The sequence below is a fragment of the Hyla sarda genome, chromosome 2, assembly GCF_029499605.1.
Source record: "Hyla sarda isolate aHylSar1 chromosome 2, aHylSar1.hap1, whole genome shotgun sequence".
In the NCBI taxonomy this organism is placed as follows: domain Eukaryota; kingdom Metazoa; phylum Chordata; class Amphibia; order Anura; family Hylidae; genus Hyla; species Hyla sarda.
In genome coordinates this window covers 314,066,802-314,090,610 of record NC_079190.1, presented here as the reverse complement: position 1 = coordinate 314,090,610, position 23,809 = coordinate 314,066,802, and the positions used below count along the sequence as shown (strand labels likewise).

At 42.4% G+C, this 23,809-nt stretch overlaps 1 protein-coding gene across 1 annotated transcript in view; it reads right to left on the bottom strand.

Annotated features, from left to right (window-relative positions):
* Positions 1-3,101: 3,101 nt before the first annotated feature.
* The window catches only part of TMEM167B (transmembrane protein 167B), a 39,447-nt gene continuing 18,739 nt past the window's right edge, over positions 3,102-23,809 (bottom strand). The window contains exon 3 of the mRNA XM_056557716.1: positions 3,102-6,305. Within this exon, the coding sequence (XP_056413691.1) occupies positions 6,223-6,305 (83 nt within the window). The 3' untranslated portion in view covers positions 3,102-6,222. The remainder of the gene's footprint in view (positions 6,306-23,809) is intronic.

Sequence of the window (23,809 nt, the reverse complement as noted above, 5' to 3'; positions counted from 1 at the left end):
AATGCTCACTGCACCATTAAATTCTGTGAGGGGTGTAGTTTTCAAAATGGGGTAACATGTGGAGGGGGTCCACTGTTCTGGCACTACTGGGGGGCTTTGTAAACACACATGGCCCCTGACTTCCATTCCAAACAAATTCCCTTTTCAAAAGCTTAATGGCGCTCCTTCTCTTCTGACCCATTGTAGTGCGCCCGCAGAGCACTTGACATCCTAACATGGGGTATTTCCATACTCAGGAGAAAATTACCCCCAAAATTTGTAACCCCATTTCTTCTATTACCCCTTGTAAAAATGTAAAATTTTGGGAAAAACCAGCATTTTCGTGAAAATTTTTTTTTCTTCATTTACACATCCGACTTTAACAAAAAGTCGTGAAATACCTGTGGGGTGTTAAGGCTCACTGTACCCCTTGTACCCCTCTCCAAAATCCCGTTGTCGCTCCCTTTCTTCTGAGCCCTCTACAGCGCCCGCCGAACAATTGACATCCACATGAGGTATTTTCTTACTCGAGAGAAATTGGATTACAAATTTTGAGAGGATTTTTTTTCCTTTTACCTCAAAAACTGGGTCTACAAGAACATTCGAGTGTAAAAAATGAAGATTTTTAATTTTCTCCTTCACTTTGCTGCTATTCCTGTGAAACACCTAAAGGGTTAACACACTTACTGAATGTCATTTTGAATACTTTGAGGGGTGCCGTTTTTATAATGGGGTCATTTGTAGGGTATTTCTAATATGAAGGCCCTTCAAATCCACTTCAAACCTGAACTGTTCTATGAAAATTTCCGATTTTGAAAATTTGGTGAAAATTTGAAAAATTGTTGCTGAACTTTGAAGCCCTCTGATGTCGTCCAAAAGCAAAAACATGTCAACTTTATGATGCAAACATAAAGTAGACATATTGTATATGTGAATCAAAATATAATTTATTTAGAATGTCTATTTTCCTTACAAGCAGAGAGCTTCAAAGTTAGAAAAATTCAAAATTTTCTATTTTTTCATAAAATTTTGGAATTTCTCACTAAGAAATGGTGCAAGTATCGACAAAATTTTACCAATAACAAAGTAGAATATAAAGCAGAAAGGATTGGCTGGTTCTCAAGGACTGGGTAAGAAATAAATAATAAATAAATAATAAAGGTAAAAATAAATAATGGATGTGATGGTGTGTGTCAGTAAAGGATTGTGTGGATATGAAGGAAAGCGGTGTTGGTTAGTGTTGGTGTGTTGTAACAAATGAATCCAGGGGATAAATAGATATTAGTGTGTTGCAACACACTAATATCTATTTATCCACTGGATTCATTTGTTAGAACACACCAACACCGCTTTCCTTCACATCCACACAATTCTTTACTGACACACACCATCACATCCATTATTTATTTATTTTTACCTTATTACTTATTTCTTACCCAGTCCTTGAGAACCAGCCAATCCTTTCTGTTTTATATTATTTTCTCCAGTGGTTTGAGGATACCATTTTAGGCAAATTTCTCGGACAATACACTACTTAGATAGATAAAGTACCCCCACCTAGTGTTATTTGATATTATAAAGTAGAATATGTTTCGCCGTACTATACGGCTTTGTCAAGAGGTTTTAGGGCACTGAGCGAGGAGCGTTCCTCGCTCAGTGCCCTAAAACCTCTTGATAAAGCCGTATAGTACGGCGAAACATGTCGAGGGGGGCCGCGAGTAGGTTTTAAATACAGTGCACACTCTTCCCTCATAGTGCGCATACTGCAGATGCGCACGGACAGATGGAGATACAGTGACGCCAGAATGGCACTCTAACAACTAATACTATGGGAAGAGAGACACGCTGATACTTTTAACCCATTAGTTTTTTGGTGTTTTGTGTTCAATAAAGATTATAGTATTTTAATATATGGGAAATATAGGGGATTAGTGGATCACCTCCTTGGTGATCTTTTGGTTAATTGGTTTGAAACAACCCTCCATATATTGGTCCCTAATTGGGTTATATAAAGTAGAATATGTCACGAAAAAACAATCTCGGAATCAGAATGAAAGGTAAAAGCATCCCAGAGTTATTAATGCTTAAAGTGACAGTGGTCAGATGTGCAAAAAACGCTCTGGGGTTAATCTGTTTTTTTTTTTTAATTTTTTACATATTTTACATTTTTCTCTGTAGCTTTTTTAATGCTTCTTCACTGCCGTCCTCTTTTAGTAGTTCAAATGCTTTATTTTTGTCATTTATTGCCCCCTTAATGTTCTTATTCATCCATATTGGTTTTCTTTTATTTCTGACCCATTTATTCCCATAAAGGTATACACATCTTACAGTGATAATTTCAGATATTTAAAAAAATCTCCCATTTAGTATCAGTATTCTTGTTTTTCAGGACATTCTCCCAATTTATAATGTTAAGGGCTTCTCTGAGTTTATCAAAGTTTGCCTTCCTAAAGTTCGTTGTTTTTGTGGCCCCTCGAGAGATTCCCTTATTGCAGGAAAAGTTATAATGTATTATATTATGATCACTATTTCCTAGTTGTCCTTCTACCAGCACATTAGTTACTCTGTCAGGTCTGTTGGTTAATATTAGATCCAGTAGGGCGCCCCCTCTGGTTGGGCTCTGTACCATTTTGGACAGATAATTGTCTTTAGCTATAGTCAGAAATCTGTTTCCTTTAAGAGATTCACAGGTCTGTCTCACAGTTTATATCAGGATAGTTAAAGTCCCTCATTATTATCACGTCATTTTGATTTGCTGCCTTGTTTATTTGCCTCAGTAATTGATCTTTTGCCTCTTCCATTATATTTGGTGGCTTATAGCAAACCCCCATGAGAATTTTTTTTTATCTCCATATAACTCTGCACATTATCGCTTCCCTCCCGTATAACCTCCCACAGTGCGGATTTCAGACTGGACTTTACATAAAGACAAACTCCTCCACCCCCCCCCCCCCCCCCCCCCCGCTTTCCGTTTTGTCCGATTCTTCCTGAATAGACTATAACCCTGTATGTTGACTCTCTAGTCACAGCTATCGTCCAACCATGTCTCTGATATACCCACTAGGTCATAATTCTCCTCATAGTTACATAGTTAGTACGGTTGAAAAAAAGACATACGTCCATTAAGTTCAACCAGGGAATTATCAACTCCAGTTCTTCAGTTTTATTGGTTTTATTTACTTCTGGCATTCGTCAACATGCAATTCAAAGGTGTATGTTTTTTTCCTATGAAGCCTATCCCTATTAACTATTCTAACGCCTCCCTCCGCTCCACCCCCAAGTACATTAAATTAGTCCCACCTCTTTATCTACACTATCTTCCCCCTCTGTGTTGTAGGTTCCCTCCCCCCAGTCCCTAGTTTAAACAGTCCCTAGTTTAAACACACTGTTCGGCAATCCCGGTCTTTGTGACAGATCGCCCTGTCTGTCCCACTAATAATTGAATCCCCCACTACCAGTACATGTATGGCCTACCCTGCACCCCTCCCTCCCTCCTTATTGGAGCAGACACCCCCCAGGCGGTCAGAGGTCGAGTCCTGCTGCAGTACTGCTAGCTCTGAAATGACATCCCACTCATCTGCCAACCGGGCAAACTTGTTGGGGTGTGCCAGTTCACTTTTCCCTCTACCTGGTTTTCTAGCAGTTACCCAGCCTGACTGTCCTGCACCTACATCCCGATATCCTCCCCACCTCTATCACCAAGAGTGCTTGCTCAGTGAGCAGGAGACTCCTCTACAAGTTGTCAATGCGACTCAGTGTTGCCAGTTGCTCCTCTAGATCCAGGATCTTGGCTTACAAATGAACAACTCTCACACAACAATATGCACCCTCAAACTGGTGTTCAAGGATTGCATAAATCATGCAAGATGTACACTGGACTGCATTTTCCAACATGGAGGCCATCTTGGTTTTGCGGCTTGTAAAAATAAACAGTAGCAAATATTTCAATTAAACTCCCTGAATTTAAAGTCCCTTAATTTTGAGTCCCCCCCCCTCACTTTTATACTTACACTCAATTGTATACTTTCACACGATCGCTAGCTCACACAATCTCTTATTGTACTTTATTTTATAGTTACCACCTCTCTGTTGCACTGCCTGGAAGTGTCCTACTGTTGACAAAACAATTAGGTTACCACTTTAGTCACCAAATATATGAGAAAGCATAGGAGGTTAATAGAAAAAAAAAATTGTCCTAATTGGACTGCGGTCATTGAGACAGAAAATAATATTAGTGGATTTATAAATGACATAAAAAAAAAGACAAATACCAGTGCAGAAAAGGGGTACCACTTGAGAAAGTTGCTGACATCAAATTCTGTTCTGTCTATGGATTTGGGCTTTAGGTTTTCCACCTCACAAATGTTATCTTGTTTTGTACTTCTAAGATGTTCTAAGCCTCTGATGCTACTGGTGGAATATATATATTGTACTGAATCTATAAATTATGTAGCATAAACAATACTTGGAAAAAAAGGGTATAATTTATTTAAAAGTCAACCTATTCCCAAAAATTAGCAAAAAGTATTCAAATGTGTAAAGCATTCCTCTACACATTCTCTCAATGAAATAATTTGTTAGACAATTTTTTTTTTAAACTTTAAAGGGGTATTCCAGGAAAAAAACTTTTTTTTATATATCAACTGGCTCCAGAAAGTTAAACAATTTGTAAATGACTTTGATTAAAAAAAATCTTAATCCTTTCAATAATCAGCTGCTGAAGTGGAGTTGATGTTTTCTGTCTTGCAACAGTGCTCTCTGCTGACAACTCTGCTTGTCTCAGGAACTCCACAGAGTAGAAGAGGTTTGCTATGGGGATTTGCTTCTAAACTGGGCGGTTCCCGAGAGGTGTCATCAGAGAGCACTTAGACAGAAAAGAACAACTCAACTTCATCAGCTCATAAGTACTGAAAGGATTAAGCTTTTTTTTTTATAGAAGTAATTTACAAATCTGTTTTAACTTTCTGGAGCCAGTTGATATATAAAAAAAAAAAGTTTTTTCCTGGATAACTCCTTTTGGGCCTTTGTGTCAGTAATTGAATGGCTATCCTTAACCACTGGTGACTGCATGTGGGCATGGTTTTACCATAGTTTTTGCCCCACATTCAAAGCTTAAGCTACTTAAAAGGGTACTTCCCCTCTAAACATCTTATCCCCTATCCAAAGCATAAGGGATAAAATGTATGATCGTGCAGGGTCCAGACGCTGGGACCCCCCTGCGATCTTTGCGGCGCTCTCAACATGCCCCCTCCATTCATGACTGTGAGTAGGGGCATGACTGCTAGTACATAGCTTTCACTCCTCATTCCACAGACATGAATGTAGGAGGCGTTACTGCTGTGCCCCCCCCCCCCCCCCCACTCATCCAGCATGGAGCGGAGGTCACTCCGTGCACCGGATGACTGGGGTGCCGTGCGGGAGATTGCAGGGGGCGTCCCAGCGAAGAACCCCTGCGATCAGTCATCTTATCCCCTATCCTTTGTATAGAGTATAAGATGTTAAGAAGCGGAGTACCCCTTTAAGCTAGAGAAAAACTTATTGGCCAAGGATGACTAAGCTGAGAAAGAACAGCCAGGGAGCGAGAAAGGTAACGTATTGTTTCACTACTATTATTATTACCTTCAAGATGATGTTCAGGATTAGGGGGAAAAAAAGGTCTGCTTTTAAACCTAAAACAGTGTCCTGCTTTTTATGGGCTACCATAAGATGACAAACATTGTGCTAAATGAAAAGTGCACCTCTTGTAGCTGGTTTTGTATATTTCTAGGGTAAGGTGTCAAAAAATTATACAGGCCTTATCAAAGTGTTAGAAAGAAAGAAAGATATGCATTTGTATTTTCTTGTAGAAACATTGACAAGATGATGTACAACAGAATTAGATTTAGGTTGCATTCACACATTCAGTATCCTGCACATATTTGATGCGCAGGATTTGAAGTTGCAGATTTTATGCTGCATTTATTAATGTAAACTAAATTACTTGAGCACAGCATCAAATCTGCAGCTTCAAATCCTGCGCTTCAAATATGCGCAGGATACTGTACGTGTGGATAGACACTTAAAATATATTTCAGCAAGAAAAAAAATCATTAAGTTCACTTCATTCTTGTATAGTCCATTCAGGTGTCCACCAAGAGTATTTTGGCTTAAGATGATAGGGTTCCGTTATACTTTTCCATATTTCTGTGGCTGGGGCCATAACACAAGAACAGTGATTGGAGATCCTTTGAAGATATCACCGTTTCACTTTATAAACAAGACATAGAAGGCCATGGCAAAACAGGACAAAGCAACCGGTAAGTGTAGACGTGATCCAATCACTGCAGCTAGAAAATAAATATTTGGCATTAGATTGTATTGCTTTGGCATGTTAACAAGTGATCACATTAATACCAACAGTCATTAAAAGGATTTTCTGATGTCAAGTACCTAAACACAGGAGGTACACTTATTTATCCAATGTCTCTTCCTTTTGTTGCTAATTTTGATAAGACCCAATTCAAACCATGCAGAATAAAGTTTATTTAAAAATTAAATGCTGTTTAACAGAGTACATTGTTTACATAAGTACTATTGTGAACGGACCCCTTTAGCCCTTTAAGCAGAGTACAATTATGCCCTGTAATGTATACAATCTGTGTAGCAACCTCCTGCGATTATCTCAGGGGTGCTTGCCCCCCCCCCCCTTCCTGCGGTTTCCTCAGGGGTGCCACCCCCCCAAAGGAGACGATGTAGCACCTGGGTTGCACCGCTTATACCTGCTCCATTTTCCGTCCGACCCTTCAGCCCTCTGGTTGTTAGTTTCTCTACCCCACATCACTGTATGTATTTGATCACCTGTGTTGCATCTGTGCTTTATAGTGACTGGGTAGGACTTATTGCAGCCTTTTGGGTGTGTGCCTATTGTCTCATTGTACAGGGTGGGCCATTTATATGGATACACCTTAATAAAATGGGAATGGTTGGTGATATTAACTTCCTGTTTGTGGCACATTAGTATATGTGAGGTGGGGAAACTTTTCAAGATGGGTGGTGACCATGGCGGCCATTTTGAAGTCGGCCATTTTGAATCCAACTTTAGTTTTTTCAATAGGTAGAGGGTCATGTGACACATCAAACTTATTGAGAATTTCACAAGAAAAACAATGATGTGCTTGGTTTTAACGTAACTATTATTTCATTAGTTACAAGTTTCTGACCACTTATAAAATGTGTTCAATGTGCTGCCCATTGTGTTGGATTGTCAATGCAACCCTCTTCTCCCACTCTTCACACACTGATCGCAACACCGCAGGAGAAATGCTAGCACAGGCTTCCAGTATCCATAGTTTCAGGCGCTGCACATCTCGTATCTTCAGAGCATAGACAATTGCCTTCAGATGACCCCAAAGATAAAAGTCTAAGGGGGTCAGATCGGGAGACCTTGGGGGCCATTCAACTGGCCCACGACGACCAATCCACTTTCCAGGAAACTGTTCATCTAGGAATGCTCGGACCTGACACGCACAATGTGTTGGTGCACCATCTTGCTGGAAAAAATCAGGGAACGTGCCAGCTTCAGTGCATAAAGAGGGAAACACATCATCATGTAGCAATTTTGCATATCCAGTGGCCTTGAGGTTTCCATTGATGAAGAATGGCCCCACTATCTTTGTACCCCATATACCACACCATTCCATCAATTTTTGTGTTCCAATAGTCTTGGAGGGATCTATCCAATGTGGGTAAGTGTCAGACCAATAGCGGTGGTTTTGTTTGATAACTTCACCATTCACATAAAAGTTTGCCTCATCACTGAACAAAATCTTCTGCGTAAACTGAGGGTCCTGTTCCAATTTTTGTTTTGCCCGTTCTGCAGCACCTGAAACTACGGATACTGGAAGCCTGTGCTAGCATGTCTCCTGCGGTGTTGTTATCAGTGTGTGAAGAGTGGGAGAAGAGGGTTGCATTGACAATCCAATACAATAGGCAGCACATTGAACACATTTTATAAAGTGGACAGAAATTTGTAAATAACTCATGAAAGAATAAAGTTACATTAAAACCAAGCACATCATTGTTTTTCTTGTGAAATTCCCAATAAGTTTGATGTGTCACATGACCCTCTTCCTATTGAGGAAACAAAAGTTGGATTCAAAATGGCTGACTTCAAAATGGCCACCATGGTCACCACCCATCTTGAAAAGTTTCCCCTCTCACGTATACTAATGTGCCACAAACCGGAAGTTAATATCACCAACCATTCCCATTTTATTAAGGTGTATACATATAAACGGCCCACCCTGTATATAGCATTTTATTGTAGGGCTGGTGATATAGCAATTTCTGGTATTGTTGAATGGGCAACATTTGTGAAGGGGCCATGAACCTGGGTGTGGAGTTAGCTCTGTGTTTGACCAATTTGTTACTGTTTTTAATGTATTGTCTTGCATGTATTCTTATGTGATTTTCTGTAATAATAATAATAAACCTTTGAATATCATTATTTGTACTAATTGGTGCTCACCAGTTTTAGTTTTTCCTTTTATTCTTGGATTTCAACATGTTTTGGCACTAATACTTAGGCAACACCCCATGATTCATATTTTTGTGAGTTAAGCCTGTTTTTTTTGCATTACAGTAAGTATTACCTGAGCTTTTTAAGACTCATCAGACTAGGGATCGACCGATTATCGGTTTGGCCTATATTATCGGTCAATATTCATGATTTTGGATGTTATCGGTATCGGCAATTACCTTGTTAATAATGCCCTGCCCGGCCAAAGACGGCCGCTGCCCCATTGCCTCCCCCATCCCCGGTTGTATAATTACCTGTTCCCGGGGTCCGTGCTACTTCTGTCTCCTGTGGCGTCCTGCCAATTGCTGAGCGCTTCGCAATGACAAGTGATGTCCTCAACGCGACGTCACCGTCAGTGCGCACAGTGACCACTCAGGACGCCGCCGAAGCCAGAAGTAGCGTGGACCCCGTGAACATGTAATTATAAAACTGGAGATGGGGGAGGCAATGGGGCAGCGCCAGTAGTTGGACTAGGGAGGACCCCAGGACAGGCAGGGGGAGATAATGGGGTTGCGGCGGCGGCGGTCTCTGGCCCCGCAAAAGCCACTGCAATTCATTGATTTAAAGTGCCCGCTTTAAATTATTGATCTGCAGCGGCTTCTGCGTGGCCGGGGATCGATGGGGTAGAAATAGCCAATAAGTTGTACCGGAATATTGGTATAAGTTATCGGCCTGAAACTTCACAGATTATAGTTATCGTCCCTAAAAAAAAAAATAATATAGGTCGATCCCTACATCAGACCACACGTAGCGCAACTGCATGGCTCCAATGAGTCATGGTGGTGGCCAGAGGTCCCCTTACCTGTTCAGTAAGACTCTGCCGTCATCCATTTGTATGGTCTGCAATCGAGTGTGTGTGTGTGCAAGTGGCATAGGGGAATCTGGATCTCTCTGGCCCCCACTTTATTATGTAAGACAGTGACAATATGCTGGACAAAGGCCATATGGGACAACTAAAACTATTCATGTGGGAATAAATTTGACAAAAGTACCTAATCTGTGGTGGTGTGGTTGCTATTACGCTGCAAGAAATAAATGGATGATGTTTAGGGACATGTCTTTGCAAAGAGAGGTATTAAAAAGATTATGTGTCACCATTTTTATGCTGCATGATTAATGGGTAGCACGAAATTGGGACAGCCTCCCTTATAATGATGAATGATTCAATGTAAAACATTGTGGTATTTCAGAAGATTTTAACACAATAACAGCAGGGAATAGGGGTCTCTTAGTCATTGAGGCTGCCCTCAGTGGCTTCTCTCTGCCCCCTAGCTTTGACTCATTTATTTTCTATATGCAAATAGGGAAAGCTCTATAAACGATGGCTGGCGAGGCAGTATAATAAGTCCCTAGAAACCACATATTCACAACCCGAGCCTCATTCACACCTGTTTTTGCAATGAAATTTACACACTCCCAACTGTTCAGGAAAAGTGCATATATTCAACCAAAAAGAAAATTACTACAGAACAATATAGAACATTTTACTTTCCTGCCCAGGTTATGAAATAATTTAGTCAAAATCCATTTGTTTTTCTTTCTGTCTTTATAAGATGTTATTCCTCCTATTTCTTACCTGTGGCAAAGAGGGGAGAGAGTGCATTCCCTGGTTGTCCAATTGCATCCTACGTGTCATATCTTTTACTTCCTGCTTCTCTGCAACTATTCCGAGTACCAGAGCCTGACAACCAAGCACGCAGGAAGCGAAAAATCGTGTGTGCTGGGTCCCCTCTTCACTACACAGGCTGCCGGGGACTGCAGTTGCATGCATGTATGTATAATAAATATAAATATATATACACACACACACACACTTCCTATATCCATTGTGATAATCGCTAACTTTGAAAACTGAATGACCACGTAGGGCTGGGCGGTATGACCAAAAATGCATATCACTGTATTTTTGCACGTTATGGCGGTTCCACTGTATTTAACGGTATTCCACCACCCCAGACGCTGCTATATTTCTCTAAACCTCTACCGCCCCCCCCCCCCTCTCCTCCAGGCCGCAGAACTTTAAATTAATGAAATGTGGGCCGCGGAGCTTTAAAGGAATGACTTGCGGGCCGCCGGCACTTTAAATGAATGAGATGCGAGCCGCGGCATTGGAAAAGATTAAAGGAAAATTGTCCGATATTTTCGCCCGCACTTTCCTGGAGGATAGTGCGGGAGACGCTGATAAAAAAGAGCCCTACCTTACCCGGATCCACCCGGCCATTCGCCCGCAATTGAAGTTTTATTCTATGTGTTTATCTTGCTGTAACTGGCACAGACGGGGCTTCTGCAGCTTAACTGGCACTGACGTCAGAGCCGCTTATGAATATTCATCCCCCCCCTACCTCCAGTTCTCCCTCTCTTCGCTGCTCCTAACTGGAGGGAGGGGGGGATGAATATTCATAAGCGGCGCGGACATCAGTGCTAGTTAACCTGCAGAAGCCCCGCCCGTGCCAATTACAGCAAGATATACACATAGAATAAAACTACAATTGCAGGCGAACGGCCGGGCGGATCCGGGTAAGGTAGGGCTCGTTTTAATCAGCATCTCCCGCACTATCCACCAGCAAGAGAAAATATCTGACAGTTTTCCTTTAACAGTTTAACCACAGGGGAAATCCAGATTGTTATTCACTCCTCTAAGTGAAATCGGTATGCTAGACTTTGGAGAGACCTTTAGCAAGTATTTGTTTGAAAACTCAACCAATAAGACATACCGTATATACTCGAGTATAAGCCGACCCGAGTATAAGCCGAGACCCCTAATTTCAACCCAAAATCCCAGGAAAAGTTATTGACTCGAGTATAAGCCTAGGGTGGGAAATACCTCATCCCCCCCTGTCATCATCCAGACCCGTCATTAACATCCTCATCATCATCCCCTTGTCATCATCCCACACATCCCCCCTTCATCATCCCCTTATCATCCCACACATCCCCCCTTCATCATCCCCTTATCATCCCACACATCCCCCCCCTTCATCATCCCCTTGTCATCATCCCACACATCCCCCCTTCATCATCCCCTTATCATCCCACACATCCCCCCTTCATCATCCCCTTGTCATCATCCCACACATCCCCCCTTCATCATCCCCTTATCATCCCGCACATCCCCCCTTCATCATCCCCTTATCATCCCACACATCCCCCCTTCATCATCCCCTTATCATCCCACACCCCCCCTTCATCATCCCCACCCCCCTTCATCATCCCCACACCCCCCCCTTCATCATCCTCTTCTCATCATTCGCCCTCAGTGGTCTTCAACCTGCGGACCTCCAGAGGTTTCAAAACTACAACTCCCAGCAAGCCCGGGCAGCCATCGGCTGTCCGGGCTTGCTGGGAGTTGTAGTTTTGAAACCTCCGGAGGTCCGCAGGTTGAAGACCACTGCGGCCTTCAACATCATCCAGCCCCCCTCTCAACCCCTTTAGTTCTGAGTACTCACCTCCGCTCGGCGCTGGTCCGGTCCTGCAGGGCTGTCCGGAGAGGAGGTGGTCCGGGCTGCTATCTTCACCGGGGGCGCCTCTTCTCCGCGCTTCCGGCCCGGAATAGAGGCGTTGCCTTGACAATGACGAAGAAGTACGTTGGCAATGAACGCACCTCTGCGTCGTTGTCACGGCAACGTGACTATTCTGAGGCCGGGCCCGAAGCGCTTAGAAGAGGCCTCCCCGGTGAAGATAGCAGCCCGGAACCAGTATCCCACCGGACCACCTCCTCACCGGACAGTCCTGCAGGACCGGACCAGCGCCGAGCGGAGGTGAGTACTCAGAACTAAAGGGGGTGAGAGGGGGCTGGATGATGTTGAAGGCCGCAGTGGTCTTCAACCTGCGGACCTCCGGAGGTTTCAAAACTACAACTCCCAGCAAGCCCGGACAGCCGATGGCTGCCCGGGCTTGCTGGGAGTTGTAGTTTTGAAACCTCTGGAGGTCCGCAGGTTGAAGACCACTGCGGGTGGGGGAGTTCACTCGAGTATAAGCCGAGGGGGGTGTTTTCAGCACGAAAAATCGTGCTGAAAAACTCGGCCTATACTCGAGTATATACGGTAGGTATTTTAAATATAACTTTTACTTAATTTTTATAAAAAGACAAAGCATGAATAGTGACAAAAACAATATAGAATCGAGTAACAACATTACATAAATATCTTCAGCAATAATCCAATTACAATATTATATATAAGGATGGAAAACTTGATTTAAGCCTGTTGGCTTATTGAAGGGAGGGAAATGGGGTACAGGTGAGTGCCCTAGATAATTAAATGTCCCTCCCTATTCTCCCTAACTTGTATAAGTGTGGATGAGGGAAGTTTTCCTTTAAGTTGCGAGCCGGAAGCAGTCACCTCCCCTTGTAAGTGCTAAAAGCCAGGCTTTTAGCGCTTGCACGGGGAAGTGACAGGTTGCCGGCGGCCCGCAAGTCATTCATTTAAAGCGCCGCAGCCGCAAGTCATTCATTTAAAGCGCCGGCGTCCCGCAAGTCATTCATTTAAAGTGCCCCGACCGGTATTGCGGTATGGGAAAAATTCATATCGTGCAGGGAAAAAATTTCGGTATTCTGTATGAACCGGTATACCGCCCAGCCCTATGACCACCTCATCAATATGAAAATAGTTGACAACAGCTATTTTGAGAATCAATAAGTTGTGGATTGGGCATCTAGCTTGGAAGAAAGAAAAGACAGAGGACATGATAGAAACTTTTAAATGCATAAAGGGGATCAACACGGAAAGGATCAAAAACTACCACAAAAGTACATAGTTTTAAAATTAGAGGGGCAAAGGTTTAAAATAGGATCGACCGATATCGATTTTTTAGGGCCGATACCGATAATCGGTCACCTTTCAGGCCGATAGCCAATAACTTATACCGATATTCCGATATAAGTTATCGGCTATTTCAACAAACCCCCCCGGCGGGGCAGAAGCTGTTGCAGATCAATGATTTAAAGCGGGCACCCGCTTCTCTCCCCCTGCCTGTCCTGGGGGCCTGAGTAACCACCACAGTTGCCCCATCGCCTCCCCCCCCATCCTCTGCCCACATACCACCGCCGCCCCCCCATCCTCTGCTCACATACCGCCGCGCCCCCCCCATCATCTGCCCACATAACGCTGCCACCCCATCGCCTCCCCCCATCCCCGGTGTTATAATTACCTGGTCCCGGGGTCCGCCATACTTCTGGCACCGTCGGCGTTCTGCGCTGTCACTGTGCGCACGGTGACGTCGCGTTGGGGACGACACTCGTCATTACGCAGCGCACAGCAACAGCGCAGGAGCCAGAAGTATCGCGCATCCTGGGAACAGGAAATTATAACACCGGGGATGGGGCAGCGGCGGCAGTATGTGGGCAGAGAATGGGGGGAGGCAATGGGGCAGAGGCGGCGACGGTCATCTCTGGGCGGGGGCGGGGCATTATTGGCATATCGGCAAGGTAATTGCCGATACCGATTATGTCCAAAATCGTAATTATCGGCCGATAATATCAGCCAAACCGATAATCGGTCGATATCGATAATCGGTAATATCAGAAAATATTACTTTATTGAATATTGTATTATAATAGTGGAGGCTTGAAATATCCTTCATGTAGAAGTGATAGCTGCAAATACAGTGCAAAAGCATGCATGAGATAGGGCCAGGGACTATCAATAGTATTCAGAATATTGGGCAGACTAGATGGGCCAAATGGTTCTTTTCTGCAGACACATTCTATGTTCCACTCACCGGTACCATCTAGACTGCTAAAAAGGCTGCTACCCACACTGGGACCAGATGAGTGGAGTCTTGGCCGCAGCCAAAATAGCCGAGACTCATAATAGGTTTCAAGTAAATAAACATTACGTGTTGTTTTTGTTAACGACTATGAAGGAGATTTATCAAGCTGCGCATGTGTGACTTTTCTATACATGCTGTGACTTTATTATTTTTGCTTACACCAAAGCACCATTTTTGAAATCTGCTCATGTAGTAATTTTTTTTTTTTTACTTTGCAGTGGTTATGTATTTTTTTTAATGCGATAGTTGCTATTTATAAAGAAAAACAGTTGCATCTCCATTTCAAAGTCGCATATGTATTCCAGGTCCAACCTGGCTTACAGAAAGTGCATACGTCTGCAGAAAAGGAAATTAACACCCACTTTAAAAACTGTTCTTGTTCTGCATCATGAAATAAAGCTACTATATTAACTCCTTGGGGATGGAGGGCGTTCCTATACGCCCTCAGCCCACTCTCTTTCTATAACGCGGGGCCCCTCTAACAACGGCCGGGACCCGTGGCTAATAGTGCGCGGTGGCACACGCTATTAACCCATTAGACGCGGCGTTCAAAGTTTAACGCTGCGCCTAAAGGGAAAGTAAACTAATGCCGGTTAGCTCAGGGAGCTGTTCGGGATCGCTGCGGCATCCGATTTTGCCACGGCATCACGAACAGCCGGAGGGTCCCTACCTGCCTCCATGCTATCCGATCGCCGAATGAGATCCAGGCATGAGCAGTCAAGCAGCAGAATCATTGATAACTGGTTTCCTATGAGAAACCAATGATCAATGTAAAAGATCAGTGTGTGCAGTGTTATAGCCCCCTATGAGAGCTATAACATTGCAAAAAAAATAAATAAAAAAGTTTGAATCGCCCCCCTTTTCCCAATAAAAAAAAAAAAAAAAAGTGATCAAAAAGTCCGATCAATACATAAATGGTACCGCTAAAAACTTCAGATCACGGCACAAAAAATTAGAAGATGACAATTTTAAACGTATACATTTTCCTATATGCAGTTATGATTTTTTCCAGAAGTACGACAAAATCAAAGCTATATAAGTAGGGTATCATTTTGGTCGTATGGACCTATATAATAAAGATAAGCAGTCATTTTTACCGAAAAATGTACTGCGTAGAAACTGAAGCCCCCCAAAAGTTACAAAATGGCATTTTTTCCTTCAATTTTGTCGCACAATGATTTTGTTTTTCCAATTTGCTGTAGATTTTTGGGTAAAATGACTGATGTCCTTATAAAGTAGAAGTGGTGGCGCAAAAAATAAGCCCTCATCTGGATTTTTAGCTGCAAAATTTAAAGGGTTATGATTTTTAAAAGGTAAGAAAGAAAAAACGAAAGTGCAAAAACTGGAAAACCCTCCATCCCTAAGGGGTTAATGTTAATTAAAGAAAAATGTATTATATAACTAACAACTCTTAATTTTAAGGTTGAAAATACACACTGCACACCTTGTTAATTTTAGGACACGTACATGCTGGCGTACTCACTACATTTTAAAATGATTGTTGTGTTAAAATAGAATAAGGCACAAAATTGTTAGAATTTTTACAGACCACGTAAATAACCCATATGTGGCACTAAAATTTTTCCTTAAAAAAAAAATAAATTTAAAAACATTTACATTTTGGGGTGGTAAACGTACAGAGACTTTTTTATTTATTTATTTATTTATTTTTTTTTTTTTGTGGCTTCACTATTGTTTGTGCCTCTTGGTGCTGTGCTGTCTTCCTTCCTGATGTAAACTCCTTCCTCAGTGCAGTAACGCAAGACTCCGCCCACCAACGTCACAGAAAAACTTTTTTTTTTTTTTTTTAAATCAACTGGTGCCAGAAAGTAAATTAGAAGAGAATTGGAGTGGCTCTTTGTTCAACTGTAACCAATGGTTACCCTGGCTGCCCAATAAATAACACCTATACCCAAGGTGAAAAAATAAAACTGGTTTAAGAAGATAATTGGTTTAAGAAGGATATGAGGACACCGCTGGTTTAATTATCAAGATATTATTTATTAATAATAGAATACATTTTAGAGTAGTATATTTTATTTTATATATATTATTATACAGTGAGTGCTGTGATTCTACAAGGGCCCTGCAGATCACGACTCACTGCGTCTCTAAAATGTATTCTATTATTAATAAATAATAACATCTTGATAATTAAACCAGCGGTGTCCTCATATCCTTTACCCTGAGCCCAAATTATCTTCTTGTAAACCAGATTTGTAAATGACTTCTATTAAAAAAACGTAATCCTTCCTGTACTTATTAGCTGCTGAATAATACAGTGGAAATTCTTTTCCGTTTGAAAAACAGAGCTGTCTGCTGAAATCTCTGTCCAGGGTAAAAGGAAATCCCCATAGCAAACATATGCTGTTCTGGACAGTTCATAAAATGGACAGAGATGTCAGCAGAGAGCACTGTGCTCGTGATGTCAGAAGACAGTTCTGTGTTTCAAAAAGAAAAGAATTTCCGCTGTAGTATCCAGCAGCTAATAAGTACAGGAAGGATTAAGATTTTTTAATAGAAGTAATTTACAAATCTGTTTAACTTTCTGGCACCAGTTGATATAAAAAAAAAAAAAAAGTTTTTCACCGGAGTACCCCTTTAACTCCTTGGGGATGGAGGGCGTATGCATACGCCCTCACGTCCCGTCACTTAAGGATGGAGGGCGTATCCATACGCCCTCCGTATTTCCGATCACTGCCGCTTGCCGGGCGGCGATCGGACCGGGATGCCTGCTGATATCTATCAGCAGGCATCCCGTGGCAATGCCTAGGGGGGTCCTGAGACCCCACCATGTCGGCGATCGCAGGTCAATTCAGACCTGCGATTTGCCGCGATCCGGGCAAATCGGGTCACTGGTGACCTGATCTCCCGGCAAAATAAGCATGATCGGAGCTGTCAGAGACAGCCTAATGCATAGGAGCGAGGTGGCAGTTTTGCCACCCCCTCCTATCCCCTGCCAATGGCAGGAGGGGGGCGGGGGGTTAGAGTTAATTTCCCCCCGCTCTGCCCACCGATCGAAGTCGGTGCAGAGCGAGGGGAACACGGGCGGAGAGGGGGGAGCATGGCCCGGCTTACCCGGACCTTCGGAGGTGGCATCAGGAACGGCGGCCGGAAAGTGCGGCGGAGAAGGCTGCAGTGAAGATCGCGATAAGTGATCTTCACTGTGGCCTTCTAAAAGCTGCAAAACTAAAACTCCCAGCATGCCCACACAGCCAAAGGCTGTCTGTGCATGCTGGGAGTTGTAGTTTTGCAACATCTGAAGTGGCACAGTTTGGAGACCACTATATGGTGGTCTCCAAAGTGTAGCCCTCCAGATGTTGCAAAACTACAATTCCCAGCATGGCCAAACAGTCAGGTATGCTGGGCGTGTAGTTCTGCAATATCTGGCCCTTCAGATGTTGCAGAACTACAACTTCCAGCATGCCTGGACAGTCTAGGCATGCTTGGAGTTGTAGTTTTGCAACATCTGGAGGGCTACAGTTTGGAGGCCACTACTTAGCGGTCTCCAAACAGTTTTTTCCCAGTTGTTGCATAACTACAACTCCTAGCATGCCCTGACTGACTGGCCGTGCTGGGAATTGTAGTTTTGCAACAGCTGTAGGCACACTGGTTGGGAAACACTGAGCTAGAGTCTGTTTCCTAACTTACTGATTCCAACCCGTGTGCCTCCAGCTGTTGCAAAACTACAACTCCCAGAGTGCACTGACAGACCGTACATTCTGGGAGTTGTAGTCTTGCAACAGCTGGAGGCACATGGGTTGGAATCACTGAGCTAGAGTCTGTTCTCTAACTCAGTGGTTCCCCACCAGTGTGCCCACAGCTGTTGTAAAACTACAACTCCTAGCATGTACGGTCTGTCTGGGAGTTGTCATTTTGCCACAGCTGAAGGTTTGGGGGCCCCCCCCCCCCATGTGAATGTACAGGGTACATTCACACGGGCGTGTTTGTAGTGGGTTTATACTGTGGGCGGGTTTATACTGTGAACCTCTGCCTGTGTGAATGTCCCCTTAACACTACACTACACTAACAAATAATAAAAAGTAAAACACTACACATCGCCGCCCCCCCCCAAAATAAAAATGAAAAACGTCTCATTCGGCAGTGTTTCCTAAAGGGCGCCTCCAGCTGTTGCAAAACCACAACTCCCAGTGTTGCCGGACAGCCATTGTCTGTCCTGGCAGGCTGGGAGTCTTGCAACAGCTGGAGGCACCCTGTTTGGGAAACACTGCTGTAGGGTTTTGGTGGAGACAAGCCCCATCCTTGTAACTGGGTCCACCCCTACTGCAAATTCCTTATTCAGGCCTCAAATGCGTATGGCGCTCTCTCACTTCAGAGCCCTGTCGTATTTCAAGGCAACAGTTTTGGGACACACATGGGGTATCTCCGTACTCTAGAGAAATTGCGTTACAAATTTTGGGGGGATTTTTCTCCCATTACCCTTTGTAGAAATGGTAAATTTGGGGGAAAAACAGTACTTTAGTGAAAAAAAATGTTTTTTCATTTACACATCCGAATTTAACGAAAAGTCGTCAAACACCTGTGGGGTGTTCAGGCTCACAAGACCCCTTGTTACGTGCCTTGAGGGGTATAGTTTCCAAAATGGTATGCCAAGTGTTTTTTTTTGCTGTTCTGGCACCATAGGGGCTTCCTAAATGTGACATGCCCCCAAAAACCATTTCAGCAAAATCCCATTGTCGCTCCTTCCCTTCTGAGCCCTCTACTGCGCCCGCCGAACACTTGACATACACATATGAGGTATTTCCTTATTCGAGAGAAATTAGGTTACAAATTTTGGGGGGCTTTTTCTCCTATTACTCCTTGTAAAATTTCAAAAACTGGGTCTACAAGAACATGCGAGTGTAAAAAATGAAGATTTTGAATTTTCTCCTTCACTTTGCTGCTATTCCTGTCAAACACCTAAAGGGTTACTTAATGTCATTTTGAATACTTTGAGGGGTGCAGTTTTTATAATGGGGTCATTTGTGGGGTATTTCTAATATGAAAGCCCTTCAAATCCACTTCAAAAGTGAACTAACTGGTCCCTGAAAAATTCCGATTTTGAAAATTTTGTGAAAAATTGAAAAATTGCTGCTGAACTTTGAAGCCCTCTGAGGTCTTCCAAAAGTAAAAACATGTTAACTTTATGATGGAAACATAAAGTGGACATATTGTATATGTGAATAAATGTATAATTTATTTGAAATATTCATTTTCCTTACAAGCAGAGCGCTTCAAAGTTAGAAAAATGCAACATTTTCTATTTTTTTCCATCAAATTTTGGAATTTTTCACAAGAAATGATGCAAGTATCGACAAAAATTTACCACTAACATAAAGTAGAATATGTCACGAAAAAACTCTCGGAATCAGAATGAAAATTAAAAGCATCCCAGAGTTATTAAAGGGTACCTCTCATCAAATAAACTTTTGATATATTTTAGATTAATGAATGTTGAATAACTTTCCAATAGCATGTTAATGAAAAATATGCTTCTTTCTATTGTATTTTTCCCGATCAGTCCTGTCAGCAAGCATTTCTGACTCATGCTGGAGTCCTAAACACTCAGAGCTGCCAGCCTGCTTTGTTCACAGCCAAACAGGCTGTGAACAAAGCAGGCTGGCAGCTCTGAGAGTTCTCCTTTGTGAACAAAGCAGACTGGCAGCTCGTAGTGTTTAGGACTCCAGCATGAGTCTGAAATGCTTGCTGCCAGGACTGGTAGGGAGACCCCTAGTGGTCATTTCTTCAAAGTGGAAAATTAAATAGAAAGAAGCATATTTTTTAATGACATGCAATTGTAAAGTTATTCTGCATACATTCATCTGAAATATATCAGAAGTTTTTTCGATGAGAGTTACCCTTTAATGCTTAAAGTGACAGTGGTCAGAATTGCAAAAAATGCTCCCGTCCTTAGGGTTAAAATGGGCTCCGTCCCCAAGGAGTTAAGGACACAGACAATTTAACTTTTGTATTTTTGTTTTCTCCCTCCTTGTCTTCTAAGACAGGGATGTCGAGATTATACCGCCCGACGCCCGGGACATGCAGGTCCGGGCACCGGGCAGGTGAATTCTTCAGGCTTTTAGCCCAGTTATTTTATTTAAAGGGGTATTCCAGGAAAGAACGTTTTTTTTGATATATCAACTGGCTCCAGAAAGTTTAACAGATTTGTAAATTACTTCTATAATTTATTGTTAATCCTTTCAATAATTATTGGCTGCTGAAGTTTAGTTGGTTTCTGTCTGGCAACAGTGCTCTCTGCTGACATCTCTGCTTGTCTCGGGAACTGCACAGAGTAGAAGAGGTTTGCTATGGGGATTTGCTTCTAAACTGGGCAGTTCCTGAGACAGGTTTCATCAGAGAGCACTTAGACAGAAAAGAACTAAAATTCAGCAGCTCATAAGTACTGAAAGATTAAGATTTTTTTATAGAAGTAATTTACAAATCTGTTTAACTTTCTGGAGCCAGTTGATATATATAAAAAAAAGTTTTTTCCTGGATAACCCCTTTAAGAAAATGGGAAAAAGGAGGTGATTTTAACTTTTTTTCTTATTAGGGAAGGAAGGAATTCACTTTTATTAACTTTTTTTTTTTAGTCCCCATAGGGGGCTATAACATGCAATCTTGCAATTGCATATACTGTTCAATGCTGAGCTTTGGCTCAGCATTGAACAGTGTTATTGGTGCTCTGCTGCTCTAGCCTGCCATGGCTGGCCAGAGCTTTGGAGCACTGATTGGACGGCAAGGAGGCAGATAAGGTCCCTTCTGCCGTCCACTTAGCTCAGACCTGGTCATTGTACGGCCCGCGGGCCACATATGGTCCTTTGATTGGCTCTGACTGGCCCGCGCTGACTGTCGGCTGTAAAATGCCCAGGTCTGACTTAGCTGATCGGGACCCACAATTTCACTGCTCCGCTGAGCTAACCGGCACCGTTAACTCCCGCATTTAGACACCACGATCAACTTTGATCACATCGTGCAAATGGTTAATGCCAGGCATCGTCCCGATCAGCGATTCCCGGAATTAAAAGGGGATTCCGCTGGAAAACTTTTTTTTTTTAAATCAACTGGTGCCAGAAAGTTTAACAGATTTGTAAATTACTTCTATGAAAAATCATAATCCTTCCAGTACTTCTTAGGGGCTGTATATTACAGAGGAAATTATTTTCTTTATGAATTTCTTTTCTGTCACGACCAAAGTGCTCTCTGCTAACACTTCTGTCCATGTCAGGAACTGTCCAGAGCAGCATAGGTTTGCTATGAGGATTTGCTTCTGCTCTGGACAGTTCCTGACATGGACAGAGGTGTCAGCAGAGAGCACTGTGGTCAGACAAAGGAAATTCAAAAAGAAAAGAACTTCCTCTGGAAAATATAGCAGCTGATAAGTACTGGAAGGGTTAAGATTTTTAAATAAAAGTAATTTACAAATCTGCTTAACTTTCTGGCACCAGTTGATTTAAAAAAAAAAATTCTGGGGGAGTACCCCTTTAAAAGAAAGATAAGTAGATATCTAATACAGATAAAGCAAGTACTTTTATATGTCAGAAAGAGCTGCTGGAGCTGTAAATCACTGTTTATGTAGAGGACAGGAGCTTCTTTAGAGTCTTGTACAGTACACACAGTACACTTAACCTGGTGTCCAAAGGAGCAACTAGCATAGGTAAAAAGTAGTACAGAACTATTGTACTGTAGGGAGGCACTACCAGACAGCCTGTCAGTGCATGCATTTCAGTAGTACAGGTGTTTTTAACAATCTGATCAGTTAGTTTTTCCAGCCATTGACATGTTTCACAGATCTGGTCTGCCTGTAGCATTGTATGTTGAAAATCTAGTAAACCGAGGTCATTGTAAGTTGAGGTACCAGAGTATCACATTTAATATCAATAATATTTTAACTGGATAGCAATCTTTCATATGTTACATTTGTTTGTTTAATATCTCTTTACTCATGAAAATTCCCAAGTCCTTCTAGAAAAACTGGAAATGCTGCTTCCAACAGGCACCAATGGTTAAAGAAGCAAGAATAAACTGTTAGAGGTGCATTCATTGAGATTGGGAGAGAGATGATAAAATACAAACAAAAAAAATTATTAGCCCAACCCCCCCACCCATTCAAGCATAGTCTCCTTTGAAAAAAGGCATCTAGTAATGACCAATTACTAAACACACAGGCTACAGCTGTACCACAGACAACTACATTTCACCTAGGAAAAATATAGACATAAATCAGCCAGACAGAGTACGTCCAGATACACAGTTAAGCATCAAATAGATGAAGAAGCTATAAATACTATGAGCATGGATGATGCTAGAACCATGCTCACACATATTTGGGCAATGTATTATCGGCAGACTAGGTATAACTACTTTAACTTCTTTCACAAGTGGTAAATACTTGTCCTAATACTTCTCTCTCCCCCGATTCAAAAAATCTGTAGTAATCCAACAATATTTCACATTACAGGTATATCAACTTTGGTCTTAACCTTTGTAAACTGTATAGGATCTGTCCAGGCATGTTATTTCTTGTGATATTTTTTTCATTTTAAAATCTTTATTCAAGTTTTACAATACAAAACGGACACCACACAATAGGCTATGACACAAGAGAAACATTGCAGAGGAGAAAGTGTGGGGAAAACATAGTTACTAGTCGAAGCAATCTCTGCATCCTGGAAAAAACAGTAACTAATTGAACCAAAAAAGGTAAACGGATCTTAGAATATAGTAGGGAAGGGTATAGCTATCCGAATGGAGAGTATATAGGTAGTGCATCCATTATGGGTGCGGTCAGTTAGATATTAAACTGTAGGTAGATGTAATATGTAACGAACTATAGACCCCTCTTTACTGTCAAAGTAATAAACTTTCCATATGAGTACAATTGACAGTGTCTTAGAGCTGACAAACAAGGTGCAAAAGAAAAAAGACCGTTACCCATATATCAAACACAAACAAATTGGTTGAAACAATCAAGAGTATTAATATTAATGTAGCAGTACATCTTAAAGACTGTCGGCTCGGAGCAGCCGCTCCGATCAGCACCTAGAGAAGGCCAAGTTGGCTTGTGACATTATGTGAACTGGAGAAGGCGGCGAGGCAAAAAGGCAAAAAGCAGGCGGGCAAAAAGCAAGAGAAAGTGTAAGCACTGCGTGAACAACACGTGGTGCATCTCCCTTGGGAAAAGATAGGGAGGGGAGCAGATGGGACGTAGCGGAGTCAGGGAAGACAGTGAAAGATCATGTGGAAGGACTTCAGCCAGTATGCATTCCCAGGGGGACATAATGTGCACTGTGCTTCCACACCTCCCACCTCTTTTGGAAACAGGGTTCAGACAGGTTAGCCAAGGCGAACGCTCTTTCATAGTCATAGGAGAGGTTTACGTTGGCCAATATTTCAGATAGGGTAGGCACAGTAGGAGATTTCCAGTGCCTGGTAATGAATAATTTAGCTGACATGAGGAGGTGTGCAATCACAGTGCGTGAGTCATAAGGGATCTCATCCAGA